Below are 17,010 nucleotides of genomic sequence, written 5' to 3'. Positions count from 1 at the left end.
GGCTGTATGTTATATGGTTCCCACACAGACTTAAATGGTTCCTATATAATCAATATCTTAAGAGTGAAGGCAGTACCAATGGGGATGGGACTAGTGGGAGTAGGAGGCATCCCTAAGTGATAAGATCAGTGGGGGCAGCCCTAAGTGACGATGACCAGTGGTGGTGGCCCTAAGTGATGGTCACCAGTGGGGGGCATCCCTAAGTGACGGTCACCAGTGGAGGCGGCCCTAAGTGATGGTCACCAGTGTGGGGGGCATCCCTAAGTGATGGTCACCACTGGGGCGTCCCTAAGTGATGGTCACCATTGGGGCGGCCCTAAGTGACGATCACCAGTGGGGAGCATCCCTAAGTGATGGTCACTAGTGGGGGCGGCCCTAAGTGACGGTCACCAGTGGGGAACATCCTTAAGTGACTTTCACCAGTGGGGGGTGTCCATAAGTGACAGTAACCACTGGGGTTGTCCATAAGTGACAGTGACCAGTGGGGGTGTCTCTAAGTGACTGTGACCAGTAGGGGGCATCCCTAAGCAACAGTGACCAGTGGGGGCCATCTCTAAGTGATGGTGACCAGTAGGGGGGTGTCCCTAAGTGACGGTGACCAGTGGGAGTGTCCCTAAGTGACGGTGACCAGTGGGGGGCGTCCCTAAGTGACGGTGACTAGTGGGAGGCGTCCCTAAGTGACGGTGACCAGTGGGAGCATCCCTAACTGACTGTGACCAGTGTGGTCGTCCATAAGTGACGGTGACCAGTGGGAGCGTCCCTAGGTGACTGTGACCAGTGGGGGCGTCCCTAAGTGACGGTGACTAGTGGGGGGCGTCCCTAAGTTACTGTGACCAGTGGGGTTATCCCTAAGTGACATTGACCAGTGGGAGCGTCCCTAAGTGACGATGACCAGTGGGAGCATCCCTAAGTGATGGTGAACAGTGGGAGCGTCCCTAAGTTACTGTGACCAGTGGGGTTGTCCCTAAGTGATGGTGACCAGTGGGAGCGTCCCTAAGTGATGGTGACCAGTGTGAGCGTCCCTAAGTTAACGTGACCAGTGGGGTTGTCCCTAAGTGACGATGACCAGTGGGAGCGTCCCTAAGTGATGTTGACCAGTGGGAGCGTCCCTAAGTTACTGTGACAAGTGGGGTTGTCCGTAAGTGACAGTGACCAGTGGGAGCGTCCCTAAGTGATGGTGACCAGTGTGAGCGTCCCTAAGTTACTGTGACAAGTGGGGTTGTCCGTAAGTGACAGTGACCAGTGGGAGCGTCCCTAAGTGATGGTGACCAGTGGGAGCGTCCCTAAGTTACTGTGACAAGTGGGGTTGTCCCTAAGTGACAGTGACCAGTGGGAGCGTCCCTAAGTGATGGTGACCAGTGTGAGCGTCCCTAAGTTACTGTGACAAGTGGGGTTGTCCGTAAGTGACAGTGACCAGTGGGAGCGTCCCTAAGTGATGGTGACCAGTGGGAGCGTCCCTAAGTGATGGTGACCAGTGTGAGCGTCCCTAAGTTAACGTGACCAGTGGGGTTGTCCCTAAGTGACGATGACCAGTGGGAGCGTCCCTAAGTGATGTTGACCAGTGGGAGCGTCCCTAAGTTACTGTGACAAGTGGGGTTGTCCGTAAGTGACAGTGACCAGTGGGAGCGTCCCTAAGTGATGTTGACCAGTGGGAGCGTCCCTAAGTTACTGTGACAAGTGGGGTTGTCCGTAAGTGACAGTGACCAGTGGGAGCGTCCCTAAGTGATGGTGACCAGTGGGAGCGTCCCTAAGTTACTGTGACAAGTGGGATTGTCCGTAAGTGACAGTGACCAGTGGGAGCGTCCCTAAGTTACTGTGACCAGTGGGGGCGTCCCTAAGTGATGGTGACCAGTGGGAGCGTTCCTAAGTGACTGTGACCAGTGGGGGCGTCCCTAAGTTACTGGGACCAGTGGGGTTGTCCCTAAGTGACGGTGACCAGTGGGAGCGTCCCTAAGTGACTGTGACCAGTGGGTTCGTCCCTAAGTGACTGTGACCAGTGGGAGCGTCCCTAAGTTACTGGGACCAGTGGGGTTGTCCCTAAGTGACTGTGACCAGTGGGGGCGTCCCTAAGTGACTGTGACAAGTGGGTTCGTCCCTAAGTGACTGTGACCAGTGGGAGCGTCCCTAAGTTACTGGGACCAGTGGGGTTGTCCCTAAGTGACGGTGACCAGTGGGAGCGTCCCTAAGTGACTGTGACCAGTGGGAGCGTCCCTAAGTGACGGTGACCAGTGGGAGCGTCCCTAAGTGACAGTGACCAGTGGGGGCGTCCCTAAGTGACGGTGACCAGTGGGAGCGTCCCTAAGTGACTGTGACCAGTGGGAGCATCCCTAAGTGACTGTGACCAGTGGGAGCGTCCCTAAGTGACTGTGACCAGTGGGAGCGTCCCTAAGTGACTGTGACCAGTGGGTTCGTCCCTAAGTGACAGTGACCAGTGGGAGCGTCCCTAAGTGACAGTGACCAGTGGGGGCGTCCCTAAGTGATGGTGACCAGTGGGAGCGTCCCTAAGTGACGGTGACCAGTGGGAGCGTCCCTAAGTGACTGTGACCAGTGGGAGCGTCCCTAAGTTACTGTGACCAGTGGGGTTGTCCCTAAGTGACAGTGACCAGTGGGGGCGTCCCTAAGTGACTGTGACCAGTGGGAGCGTCCCTAAGTGACTGTGACCAGTGGGAGCATCCCTAAGTGACTGTGACCAGTGGGTTCGTCCCTAAGTGACTGTGACCAGTGGGAGCGTCCCTAAGTTACTGTGACCAGTGGGGTCGTCCCTAAGTGACTGTGACCAGTGGGAGCATCCCTAAGTGACTGTGACCAGTGGGAGCGTCACTAAGTGACTGTGACCAGTGGGAGCATCCCTAAGTTACTGTGATCAGTGGGGTCGTCCCTAAGTGACTGTGACCAGTGAGAGCGTCCCTAAGTGACTGTGACCAGTGGGAGCGTCCCTAAGTTACTGGGACCAGTGGGGTCGTCCCTAAGTGACGGTGACCAGTGGGAGCGTCCCTAAGTGACTGTGACCAGTGGGAGCGTCCCTAAGTGACTGCGACCAGTGGGGTCATCCCTAAGTGACGGTGACCAGGGGGAGCGTCCCTAAGTGACTGTGACCAGTGGGAGCATCCCTAAGTGACTGTGACCAGTGGGAGCGTCCCTAAGTGACTGTGACCAGTGGGAGCGTCCCTAAGTGACAGTGACCAGTGGGTTCGTCCCTAAGTGACAGTGACCAGTGGGGGCGTCCCTAAGTGATGGTGACCAGTGGGAGCGTCCCTAAGTGACTGTGACCAGTGGGAGCTTCCCTAAGTGACTGTGACCAGTGAGAGCATCCCTAAGTGACTGTGACCAGTGGGTTCGTCCCTAAGTGACTGTGACCAGTGGGAGCGTCCCTAAGTTACTGTGACCAGTGGGGTCGTCCCTAAGTGACTGTGACCAGTGGGAGCATCCCTAAGTGACTGTGACCAGTGGGAGCGTCACTAAGTGACTGTGACCAGTGGGAGCGTCCCTAAGTGACTGTGACCAGTGGGAGCGTCCCTAAGTGACTGTGACCAGTGGGAGCGTCCCTAAGTTACTGTGACCAGTGGGGTCGTCCCTAAGTGACTGTGACCAGTGGGTTCGTCCCTAAGTGACTGTGACCAGTGGGAGCGTCCCTAAGTTACTGGGACCAGTGGGGTCGTCCCTAAGGGACTGTGACCAGTGGGAGCGTCCCTAAGTTACTGGGACCAGTGGGGTCGTCCCTAAGTGACTGTGACCAGTGGGAGCGTTCCTAAGTGACTGTGACCAGTGGGAGCGTCCCTAAGTTACTAGGACCAGTGGGGTCGTCCCTAAGTGACGGTGACCAGTGGGAGCGTTCCTAAGTGACTGTGACCAGTGAGAGCGTCCCTAAGTGACTGTGACCAGTGGGGTCGTCCCTAAGTGACTGTGACCAGTGGGAGCGTCCCTAAGTGACTGTGACCAGTGGGTTCGTCCCTAAGTGACTGTGACCAGTGGGGTCGTCCCTAAGTGACTGTGACCAGTGGGAGCGTTCCTAAGTGACTGTGACCAGTGGGGGTGTCCCTAAGTGACGGTGACCTGTGGGAGCGTCCCTAAGTGACTGTGACCAGTGGGAGCATCCCTAAGTGACTGTGACCAGTGGGTTCGTCCCTAAGTGACTGTGACCAGTGGGAGCATCCCTAAGTGACTGTGACCAGTGGGAGCGTTCCTAAGTGACTGTGACCAGTGGGAGCGTCCCTAAGTGACTGTGACCAGTGGGGGCGTCCCTAAGTGACTGTGACCAGTGGGTTCGTCCCTAAGTGACTGTGACCAGTGGGGTCGTCCCTAAGTGACTGTGACCAGTGGGAGCGTCCCTAAGTGACTGTGACCAGTGGGGGCGTCCCTAAGTGACTGTGACCAGTGGGAGCGTTCCTAAGTGACGGTGACCAGTGGGAGCGTCCCTAAGTGACTGTGACCAGTGGGAGCGTCCCTAAGTGACTGTGACCAGTGGGTTCGTCCCTAAGTGACTGTGACCAGTGGGGTCGTCCCTAAGTGACTGTGACCAGTGGGAGCGTTCCTAAGTGACTGTAACCAGTGGGGGTGTCCCTAAGTGACGGTGACCTGTGGGAGCGTCCCTAAGTGACTGTGACCAGTGGGGGTGTCCCTAAGTGACTGTGACCAGTGGGAGCATCCCTAAGTGACTGTGACCAGTGGGTTCGTCCCTAAGTGACTGTGACCAGTGGGAGCATCCCTAAGTGACTGTGACCAGTGGGAGCGTTCCTAAGTGACTGTGACCAGTGGGAGCGTCCCTAAGTGACTGTGACCAGTGGGGGCGTCCCTAAGTGACTGTGACCAGTGGGTTCGTCCCTAAGTGACTGTGACCAGTGGGGTCGTCCCTAAGTGACTGTGACCAGTGGGGTTGTCCCTAAGTGACTGTGACCAGTGGGAGCGTTCCTAAGTGACTGTGACCAGTGGGAGCGTTCCTAAGTGACTGTGACCAGTGGGAGCGTTCCTAAGTGACTGTGACCAGTGGGGGTGTCCCTAAGTGACGGTGACCAGTGGGAGCGTCCCTAAGTGACTGTGACCAGTAGGAGCGTCCCTAAGTGACTGTGACCAGTGGGACGTCCCTAAGTGACTGTGACCAGTGGGAGCGTTCCTAAGTGACTGTGACCAGTGGGGGTGTCCCTAAGTGACGGTGACCAGTGGGAGCGTCCCTAAGTGACTGTGACCAGTGGGGGTGTTCCTAAGTGACTGTGACCAGTGGGAGCGTCCCTAAGTTACTGTGACCAGTGGGTTCTCCCTAAGTGACGGTGACCAGTGGGAGCGTCCCTAAGTGACTGTGACCAGTGGGGGCGTCCCTTAGTGACGGTGACCAGTGGGAGCGTCCCTAAGTGACTGTGACCAGTGGGAGCGTCCCTAAGTGACTGTGACCAGTGGGAGCGTCCCTAAGTGACTGTGACCAGTGGGACGTCCCTAAGTGACTGTGACCAGTGGGAGCGTCCCTAAGTGACTGTGACCAGTGGGAGCGTCCCTAAGTGACTGTGACCAGTGGGACGTCCCTAAGTGACTGTGACCAGTGGGACGTCCCTAAGTGACTGTGACCAGTGGGACGTCCCTAAGTGACTGTGACCAGTGGGACGTCCCTAAGTGACGGTGACCAGAGTGTTTTGGCGTCAGTTGGGACAGGACCAGTGATGGGAGCAGTGGTGACTCTGGGGTCCACCATTCTACAAGTTTCTGGGGCTTGAAGTTCTTCCAGTTGTGGGGCCATTTTTGGGATGGCAGGTATGACCTCTCTCTGAGTTATAGATTGGGGTGTCTTGTCCAGAAACCACCGGAGACTAGACGGAGGTGGACATGACTTGGGGAGGGGTGGACTGAGAACTCCTGCAGCCTTTGTTTGTATTGCAGTGTAGATTTAAAACAAGAGTGATGTTGCTTTAAGAGGAAGGAGTTTAGATGTTTGTGCCTGGTGTATTACTGTGAGGAGGGTGGGGCTTATATAGGGGAGGCGGCTCTGGCTCTCCCTCTTTCTCTCACATGATGGACAGGAGGAAACATGTCTGCAGTCTCAGGGAGTATAATACTGGGGTTATCACCTCACATTATAGCTGATAGGAGCACATTCACCTCACACATCATATATTAGTGTAGTATCAGCTCCTATATCATATATGGGATCAATATTACCTCAGAAATTCATGTAGCCGCCATGTTCCCTCATGTGTACCTCCCTGCAGACATGGCTGATATACTATCCACATTCATTATGTATTAGTGTAGTCTCAGCTCTTACATCTTATTTGGGAGTAATATTACCTCAGAGATTCATGTAGCTGCCATGTTCCCTCATGGGTCTGTTACAAGTTGCCTCACACACTGCAGAGACAGCTCCTGTGTGACCTCCTTACAGACATGGCTGTTGTGTCTTATTTCTGCTGTATTGTGCAGAGTCTTCATGAGTTTTGTGTATCTGTGTGATGGGTCAGAGCATTGACACATACAGTGTCTGCTATTGGGAGCGTGGAGCTGGACAGTTGCAGGGACTAGTCACTGGTGAGAGGGAGCAGTAAAGGGATGGTATATATATATACCTTATATATATATGAGGGTAAGAGGCTTCATGTCTGTGCATTGCATGCTGCTGTCTGCTGATTCCCCTCTTCCCATTTACGGAGTCTGGTGACCTGTATGTGACCTCATCTCTGCTGCAGTACAGTCTGATGATGCTGGGTGATAACCAGGTTACTCTCACTATCTATATGTGATATATGAGAAAAGGCTCCATCTCTGCGCAGCATGCTTATCATGTATACAGACTTTGAGTACATGTTAGATCCTGGGTCTCCAGGTTATTTTCCTTGCTGCACATATAATCTGTACATGACTTCCAAATCCGTGCTTTATTTCTGGAGATAAGGCAGCCTTTAGTCCTATTATGTTGCATGCTGTCCTGCCTGATATATCCACCCCTTTTTCTGTATATACTTATGGCTGCAGGCAGCTTATCACAAGCCTGAAGCCTGAGTGGATTACCTGGAGCCTTACTATATATATTTTATCAGGTGTCAATAATTATTCGGGGAGTAATTCAGCACATGGTGGGGTGGTGAGTGGGCACTAATAACTCAGCACATGGCGGGGGCAGTGAGTGGGCACTAATAACTCAGCACATGGCGGGCAGTGAGTGGGCACTAATAACTCAGCACATGGCGGGCAGTGAGTGGGCACTAATAACTCAGCACATGGCGGGCAGTGAGTGGGCACTAATAACTCAGCACATGGCGGGCAGTGAGTGGGCACTAATAACTCAGCACATGGCGGGCAGTGAGTGGGCACTAATAACTCAGCACATGGCGGGCAGTGAGTGGGCACTAATAACTCAGCACATGGCGGGCAGTGAGTGGGCACTAATAACTCAGCACATGGCGGGCAGTGAGTGGGCACTAATAACTCAGCACATGGCGGGCAGTGAGTGGGCACTAATAACTCAGCACATGGCGGGCAGTGAGTGGGCACTAATAACTCAGCACATGGCGGGCAGTGAGTGGGCACTCCTAGTGTGATGCTGCACCTTGCTCTGGAGAACACATCATGGGCCCAGTTTTCAGCCCTGTCTCTCGTCTATTGTATGTAGGTAGTGTGACTGACTGGGGACACAGACCTTGCCATTTTCTGCACATACACTTATGGCTGCAGGCAGCTTATACTAGATCTACATATTATATTTTCTTATGATGTATGTGCAGCTGGTGGTTAGAGAGCCTGTCTGTAACTGCTGTAGAGGAGCAGGCGGCTTCTTTATTGTTACAGCATATAACAGCATTGCCCATCATCGAATGTATCTGACCTTATGATGGGACATTTTCCAGGATCAACCTGTAATATACCTTGGTTGTAAACTTACATGGTGTTTTCATCTTCACTTATCCCACATCTTGTGCAGTTAGGGGGGGGGGGGAGGGGTCCTTGAAGTTGGTTATAAATTGGTCTGAGGGATCCATTGGGATATGGATTCCTCTTTTTGGAATTTAATTTGGTTCTTGATCTGGTGAATGGTAGAGGGGATTTTCAGCAAGGGTTTGTTGAATCCTCAGGAAGTTCAAGTGAACATTGGAACCCTGTGGTTATGGTGCTCCCGAGCTAGTGGGGTAACGGCTGGGAGTAATTGTTGGTACATTTTATGTTCACTTTTTGTTTGGTAATCACCAGATCTTATGAGCTTCAAGGACTCCTCCCAGCATGTTAATGTTCTTTATGCTTTGATGTTTTATTGTATGCTGTTTTTAATTCTTATATTGTCCCCTTCATATATTTGCAGGAATGGTGTATATCCACTGAGTGCTAAATTTTATATTACCTAAGATGGTGGATAGCACAGACTAAGTGGATTACCTGGAGCCGGGCAGTTGGGGGGTTCCTTGAAGTTCGTTACAAATTGGTCTGGGGGATCCATTGGGATATGGATTCTTCCTTTTGGTATTAAATATGGTTCTGATCTGGTGAAATGTGGAGGGGAGTTTCGGCAAAGGTTTGTCGGATCCTCAGGAAGTTCAAGTGAACATTGGAACCCTGTGGTTATGGTGCTCCCGAGCCAGTGGGGTAACGGCTGGGAGTAATTGTTGGTACATTTTATGTTCACTTTATGCTTGGTAATCTCCAGATCTTATGAGCTTCAAGGACTCCTCCCAGCTAGCTAAGGTTATTTATGCTTTGTTGGGTTATTGTATGTTTGTATTAATAAAGGTGTGTATTTAAAAAAAAAAAAAAAAAAAAAAAGCACTTATTTGTTTCTTTTTTAGTGGGTCCTTGAAGCTAATTATAATTTGGTCAGTAGGGGTAACCATCTCAGGTATGGACCCTCTGTTTAGGGGGGGTGTTCATCATAGTATCACCCCTTGTGTGGAGGAGTAAACATCTCGGGTGTGGCCCCTGGATGGAGGGGTGTACATCATAGTATGACCCCGTGGAATGGAGATGTAACCATCTTTGGTATGGCCCCCTGGTGTGGAGTAGTGACCATCACGGTATGGCCCCCTGGTCTCCAGAAGCATTTATATCTTACAAGACCCTGTTAGGGTAAAGTCCCTGTGGTCATGGCAATCATATTCTACATGCATACAAATTGGGTTATATGCCTGGGGTGTTGGACGAGGTCCTGAATAGTACCTGGACAGGTCATATGCCTGGGGTGTTGGACTATGTTCTGAATAGCACCTGGACAGGTTATATGCCTGGGGTATTGGACTGACGTCCTGAATAGCACCTGGACAGGTCATATGCCTGGGGTATTGGACTGACGTCCTGAATAGCACCTGGACAGGTCATATGCCTGGGGTGTTGGACTGATGTCCTGAATAGCACCTGGACAGGTTATATGCCTGGGATGTTGGACTGATGTCCTGAATAGCACCTGGACAGGTTATATGCCTGGGGTGTTGGACTGACGTCCTGAATAGCACCTGGACAGGTCATATGCCTGGTGTGTTGGACGAGGTCCTGAATAGTACCTGGACAGGTCATATGCCTGGGGTGTTGGACTATGTTCTGAATAGCACCTGGACAGGTTATATGCCTGGGGTATTGGACTGACGTCCTGAATAGCACCTGGACAGGTCATATGCCTGGGGTATTGGACTGACGTCCTGAATAGCACCTGGACAGGTCATATGCCTGGGGTGTTGGACTGATGTCCTGAATAGCACCTGGACAGGTTATATGCCTGGGATGTTGGACTGATGTCCTGAATAGCACCTGGACAGGTTATATGCCTGGGGTGTTGGACTGACGTCCTGAATAGCACCTGGACAGGTCATATGCCTGGGGTATTGGACTGACGTCCTGAATAGCACCTGGACAGGTCATATGCCTGGGGTGTTGGACTGATGTCCTGAATAGCACCTGGACAGGTTATATGCCTGGGATGTTGGACTGATGTCCTGAATAGCACCTGGACAGGTTATATGCCTGGGGTGTTGGACTGACGTCCTGAATAGCACCTGGACAGGTCATATGCCTGGTGTGTTGGACGAGGTCCTGAATAGTACCTGTGACTTGAGAATGCTGAGGCACTGATTTTGACTGTTTATATTGACCAACTCCTATTTCTTTCAAGGTTGTTGTCTGGAGAATGCAGTAATCTGGGGCATCAAACTGAAGAGCAATGTACCTAATATGGATGCCCTGGAGTCAGTGGGAGTGACTAAGAGAAAAGTAATAAAATGCATCCCGATGCCCTTTAGCCAGTGGGAGCGGCTAGGGGTGAAGACATCAAGTGCATTGACACGAAGGGCAATGTGCCTATTCCCAATGCCTTTGTCCCAGTTGGAGAAGGTTAATGGTATATGTTATCAAGTGCCTGTAAAGCAATTAACAATGGCGTGGCAAGGTTATTAATAATGTCTTTGTAGACTTTTCTGCAATAGGCTTATTTCATTTACCATGTCCAAATATTGCAGAAATTATTTAAATTATTTAATGATCGGTTATAATGTCGATTTTATATTGTGTATGGCTTTTAATTACTCCTTGTTTATAGTATCTTTCTCTTTATATACACTCATCACTTTTTGGGTAGTAATAGTAAGTGGGTTTAAGAATTGGTTACTGCACAGCCCAGCTACTGTATGTAATGGTGGTTTCTTGAACTGAAATCTGTGAATTAGTGAGTTATTAGAGCTGGCTACAATACATGCAGTATAATAGTTTTTGAGGCATCACAGATGTCATTATACAGGTAGTCAGACTGTGGCTACCCCTTTGTTATGGTTTAGTTTCTGCATTTCCTATTATAGGATCCACATTGCAGGGTGTTTAGCGGCTGTTATTTTGCTGTAGTTACCATATTATCGATCATAATTTGGTAGTGTTGCATTGTTAAAATTAATCTGTTGCAGTCCTGGAATTTTGTTCCTTATATGCACAGTCTTTCCATAGCATGCAGATCTGGTTGATGACTTTATTAGGCATGGGTGATGGGGGTCGAGTCCATTCAAGGTGTCAAATGGCCTCGCTGGTGGCGGTTTAGGAGTCAGGTGGAAGTTGCAGACAAGTTAAGGTGGACTCATTTTAACTAATAGAGGATGTAAAACCTCATGGTGGTGAGCAGGCTCGGCTTTGGTGGCCAGCCTCAAGGACGTTGTAATGGTAACATCAATCAGGGGCGGGCACAGTGGTTAAGCACAGGGTGAGGATAATAGGGTCATTGGTGCCCTGAAAGTTTACTGGCTCTGCTTGAATGGCAAGCCAGTGCGTGCCGCCCCTTTATGGCTGTCTGTCCTGGTGCTGTATGTCAGACAGCTGGGGATATCGCAGTACTTGTGAATCCCAATGTACTAGCACTCCACCTGACTCCTACTGTGATTATTTAATCCTGTGATTTGAATAAAAGCTGTGGCCATTTTGACAACCAAAATAATGTGTTTTGTGTATTTATTTTAGTACCTAGGCTTACAGTAGTTATGGTGGTTTTAAGAAGGAGTGGGGTCCATCCCATATCCAAAAGTCAAGAAACCACCGGAGACTAGACGGAGGTGGACATGACTTGGGGAGGGGTGGACTGAGAACTCCTGCAGCCTTTGTTTGTATTGCAGTGTAGATTTAAAACAAGAGTGATGTTGCTTTAAGAGGAAGGAGTTTAGATGTTTGTTCCTGGTGTATTACTGTGAGGAGGGTGGGGCTTATATAGGGGAGGCAACTCTGGCTCTCCCTCTTTCTCTCACAAGATGGACAGGAGGAAACATTACCCGCCCTCCCGCCCTGTTTATAATCTCTGTCCTTACACTTTTTAATTATTGCTTGTATAATGATAAATGCTTTATTGTATTTTTGAATTTGTCATTGTATATCTTGTACCAGGTTCAATTGTATATTGGCTATAAAGAGTTATTATTTGTGGCAACCTTCTAAGCCCAAGGGAAGGGCAATCCTTCAGCCATGGTTCCCTGGAGGTTTCCTCCACAGGGGGTTTTTCCTCTCCTGAGCGCTGTAGGATGACTCTTTGTGAGTCGGGGGTTTGCCATGTTTAGTCCCATTAATGCTTTTGCAGGGACTCCTAATTTTTAAGTTTGCAAAAATGATTTAATTATAAAAAAAAAAAAAAGGTGTCAAATGAGACTTGGAATTTATAACCCGTCACGGCTTTGCGGTTTAGGAGTCAGGTGGAAGTTGCAGACAAGTTAAGGTGGACTCATTTTAACTAATAGAGGATGTAAAACCTCATGGTGGTGAGCAGGCTCGGCTTTGGTGGCCAGCCTCAAGGACGTTGTAATGGTAACATCAATCAGGGGCGGGCACAGTGGTTAAGCACAGGGTGAGGATAATAGGGTCATTGGTGCCCTGAAAGTTTACTGGCTCTGCTTGAATGGCAAGCCAGTGCGTGCCGCCCCTTTATGGCTGTCTGTCCTGGTGCTGTATGTCAGACAGCTGGGGATATCGCAGTACTTGTGAATCCCAATGTACTAGCACTCCACCTGACTCCTACTGTGATTATTTAATCCTGTGATTTGAATAAAAGCTGTGGCCATTTTGACAACCAAAATAATGTGTTTTGTGTATTTATTTTAGTACCTAGGCTTACAGTAGTTATGGTGGTTTTAAGAAGGAGTGGGGTCCATCCCATATCCAAAAGTCATGTGTTCTCTGATCTGATCTCTTACATTTAGAATTATTCTGTTTTCAGGGACACAACTCGAACTGCGGCCTCGTCCATTACCTAGGGGTGGAAGATGCTGAAGACAGCATCATTGTCCAAGTTCTGAAGAAGCAGGGCGCCATCCCCTTTGTGAAGACCAACATCCCACAGTCCTTGATAAAGTAAGACAAACACTACAGCATCTCTTGGCCCCTCCAGAGAACGCCAAGTATTCCAGTCACCTCCAAAGCAGCAGTCTCTCCACTGCTCGATATAATGGCCATAACGTGCCGAAGAGGAATGGAAATCCCATCGTTATCTGATGGCCCCATGTCGCTTTCATCTCTTCTTCTCGGTATACTTGTGCACAGCCAGAGATGTAGCAGGATTACATCTAACAGTAGTGTTGAGCGATACCTTCCGATATCGGGAAATATCGGAACGGATTGGATCGGACTGATACCCCAAAAATATCGGATCTCGCCGATTCCGATACTGGAAACCAATGCAAGTCAATGGGACACAAATATCAGAATGAAAATAAACCCTTTCTTTCCATGCACATCCAGTTCTGGAGGGGGAAGTGTGTGGGCAGTGCGTGGGTGGAGACTGTGCGTGTCTGTGTGTGCGGGCGGGGTCTGTGTGGGACCGCCGGGGGTCTGTGCGAGCCTGCCGGGGGTCTGTGCGGGCCTGCCGGGGGTCTGTGTGGCCTGCCGGGGGTCTGTGCAGGCCTGCCGGGGGTCTGTGCGGGCCTGCCGGAGGTCTGTGCGGGCCTCTCGGGGGTCTGTGCGGGCCTGCCGGGTTCTGTGTGGGCCTGCCGGGGGACTTTGTGGGCCTGCCGGGGGTCTGTGCGGGCCTGCCGGGGGTCTGTGCGGGCCTGCCGGGGGTCTGTGCGGGCCTGCCGGGGATCTGTGCGGGCCTCTCGGGGGTCTGTGCGGGCCTGCCGGGGGTTTGTGTGGGCCTGCCGGGGGACTTTGTGGGCCTGCCGGGGGTCTGTGCGGGCCTGCCGGGGGACTGTGCGGGCCTGCCGGGGGACTGTGCGGGCCTGCCGGGGGTCTGTGCGGGCCTGCCGGGGATCTGTGTGGGCCTCTTGGGGGTCTGTGCGGTTGTGCAGGCATCGTCCAATGGGACTACAAGTCCCATCGGGCTATGCCTGCTACAGTGACAGTGATTGACACATTAGCCAATGACAGGACAGTAGTAGTCCCATCATCCGGCTAATGTGTTGAATGTAAAAAAAAACCACAAACATACATACTACATACATACTACATACTATATACATACTACATTCATACAACATACTGTATACTACGTACATACTACATACATACAACATACTACATACATACTACATACATACTACATACATACATAGTACATACATACTACATATACTACATACAACATACTACATACATACTATATACATACATGCAACATACATACTACATACATGCTACATACATAGACTGTGGAGACCTGGGTGTCGTAACCAGTGCCTTCCCCCCTCCCATCAGTCCCGTAATCAAACACACACAGTCCTAGGTGGGTTGAACAGGTCGGTCACAGTTTATTAATTAAATAATCGGAGAAAGGGCAATTACATATCGTAACGAGCGGCTCGCGCCGAGCTCCTGTCCGTGATCGACAGGGGAATTGGCCCAACGAGCGGTTACGACCTTTGCCCTCCCCCGCTTCTTCCGCTGTGACTTAATAAAGGTTACCAGGGTTAGTTATATCACATACGTATGCAAAAAAACACTTTTTTTTTTTTTTTTTTTTTAAATATTACAACATAATTTACACATTTACATTCTCCTGCGGGTTAGTATCATAATTAGCCTTTAAAAGGGAGGGTGGGTGGGACAAAAGCTTCCAGGTGTCCTGCCGAGAGTGAAAGAGAAAGTTCTCGGCCGGACACCTGGATTTAACCCCTGTAGGAGTGGCCGTAGGACCCCTCCCCTCTAGTGCCCACTGGCCGGCTGGGGGTCTTCCAATTAGTGCATCACTAAAGGGGGGGGGGGGGGAGTGATGCTAGGGGGGAACTGGCACAGACCACCTTTACGTGCAGCTCTCTATGTGCTCCCCAGTCAGAGACGCGCACCTTAATCAGTACCGCGTCTGCCAGACTGTGGAGACCTGGGTGTCGTAACCAGTGCCTTCCCCCCTCCCATCAGTCCCGTAATCAAACACACACAGTCCTAGGTGGGTTGAACAGGTCGGTCACAGTTTATTAATTAAATAAGCAGAGAAAGGGCAATTACATATCGTAACGAGCGGCTCGCGCCGAGCTCCTGTCAGTGATCGACAGGGGAATTGGCCCAACGAGCGGTTACGACCTTTGCCCTCCCCCGCTTCTTCCGCCACGGAGGATCCCGTGTACTACCTACGCGGGACTCCGACCCCACCCCTCAATGTTAAGGCCTGTTCAACCCCATCCTGTAAACCAGACAGAAAAATATCGAGGCCAATGTCGGTTAGGTGAACTCCGTCCGGTCTTAATTGTGGCGTGTTATCCCCTTGTAGCTGGTGGTGACGGATCACGATACCGCCTCTTCCTCTCACATATTTTCCAATCCGAGCATTGAATTTGCCCCTTGTCCGCTCTATGGCTTTTTTATCTCTTGCTCCTCGCCAGACGGCCCGTGGTGTTATATCCGACCACACCAGTATCATGTTCCTGAATAGACAGCTGAACCTTTCCATATCAGTTGTCACCCATTTGTACAATTCGGCCACCTTTTGTTTGCCCAGGTCATTGCCACACGCGTGTACCACCATTATCACCGGGTGTTCCGCCATCCTTGCTATGCCAACCATCTCTTTGAACACCTGTTTCCACTGGAGGCCTCTGACACCCCTCCATTTAACTTTTATGCCCGGGAGGTAAAGATTTATCCCTCCTGGCCGCCGTTCGGCCCTCTTTTCGGCCCAGTAAACGTAGGAATCTCCTACCACCCAAACTTCAACCCCTGTAAGAGACAACACATGTTAATTAAGCAAGTCGGGTCTAATGTATCTGGCGAAGCATGCGGACTTCCAACGACCCCTTCTCTGCACCTCGGCCTCTGACACTCCTGCCCTAGCCGCTTCCGTGGCTGACCCAATGCGGAACGAATGTGTTCCGTACTCCTTTGGGTTTGCGCCGTTTTTTTCCAAGCATAGCTTGAATATCGCCTGGAATTGGTACTTGGTCAGGGGGGACCCGTCTGTATGAGTGAAGAAAAATCTACCAGCGTGTCTTATCCCGGCGTATCTTCTAACCATTTTTAGCGGACAAGCTGGGCCATCAGTGGAGTTAACCAGGACCCATGTTCCCCTACCGGTGGGATCGCATTTGGATTTTCTAACCCTGATGCGCAGGGCGTCGCTGCATATTACTATGTCCTCATTAATTAGGCCGCCTTCCGACGCGTTTTTTGACCGCGGTAGCAATTCACTGATACGCAGTGCTCCGAAAAAGACGGTCGCAAAAGCTGCCGATAAGAGGGCTGCCTCGTATTGCGATGAGCAGACTGACGGGGATAACGCAATCAGGTCCTGCAATAGTCTCAGTGAAATGGGGCGGCGACATTCTTGGCTTGGCTGAAGCCTTTTCCAACCTTTTATGGCTTGTCTTATGCAGAAGGACTTAGTTACGTCTACCCATCCCAATAATTGAAAGAAAAATGCTAGCCCCGATAATTTCCGTTGTGCCGAGGTGCCCGACGCCCCATCTCCTCTCATCCGCATTAGAAAATCAGTCGTCACCGCGCTTCGTGCTTGATCGCATTTATCGACTGGCCTACCCCGAATTAGTGAGCACCACTCCTCCCAAGCCTTACCATACACCTGCCAGGTAGCTGGCGAAACGGAGGCCCGGATTAAGGGCATCAATGATTGGCCACTGTATCCCACAGGGACAGTGGACACAGGATACCCAGGGGTTGCGCGTTGGGCTGCTGGATTCTGAAATCCTGCCAATTGGAAAATAACAATGGGTTAATGATATTCTCGTCAACCTCCGCCACCACGGTGGCTCTACACCAAATATTGTTTTCTAGGCATATCAGTGCGAGCCGTCGCAAGAGAGCGAGTATGGGCAGGGATGAAGACGACATGTGATTTAGACTCCTCGCTGTTTTCACATTTTTAGTTTGGAAACGAATGTTCATGTTCCTCAACAGATCGGCCCATATCTCCAACGCTGCTACTACCGCAAACAATTCCCATAGGGCTGGGTCTTGCCCCCACTTTGTTGTCGTCCATCTTTCTGGCCAACCAGATTTGCACCATTGGTTTTTATAGATTGCTGCGAAACCCTCCTTTTTGTTCCACCCTATTGTCAGCCCTAATTCCTTGCTTGTGATCTCTCTAGCCATGACACACGTGTGACCGTTGTACGATTGCAGGAACGTCTGCCATACTAGCAGATCTGCTTT

The 17,010-nt window shown here is 50.8% G+C and overlaps 1 protein-coding gene across 2 annotated transcripts in view; it reads left to right on the top strand.

Annotated features, from left to right (window-relative positions):
- Positions 1-17,010, top strand: part of LOC138647079 (vitamin D3 hydroxylase-associated protein-like) — a 160,574-nt gene that overhangs the window by 74,482 nt on the left and 69,082 nt on the right. For both annotated transcript variants that reach the window (XM_069735897.1, XM_069735898.1), the window contains exon 4: positions 12,635-12,768. In XM_069735897.1, the coding sequence (XP_069591998.1) occupies positions 12,635-12,768 (134 nt within the window). The remainder of the gene's footprint in view (positions 1-12,634; positions 12,769-17,010) is intronic.

The sequence above is a fragment of the Ranitomeya imitator genome, chromosome 8 (genome assembly GCF_032444005.1).
Source record: "Ranitomeya imitator isolate aRanImi1 chromosome 8, aRanImi1.pri, whole genome shotgun sequence".
Classification (NCBI taxonomy): Eukaryota; Metazoa; Chordata; class Amphibia; order Anura; family Dendrobatidae; genus Ranitomeya; species Ranitomeya imitator.
The sequence above is the reverse complement of the archived record's forward strand: the minus strand, read 5'-3'. Positions and strand labels throughout refer to the sequence as shown.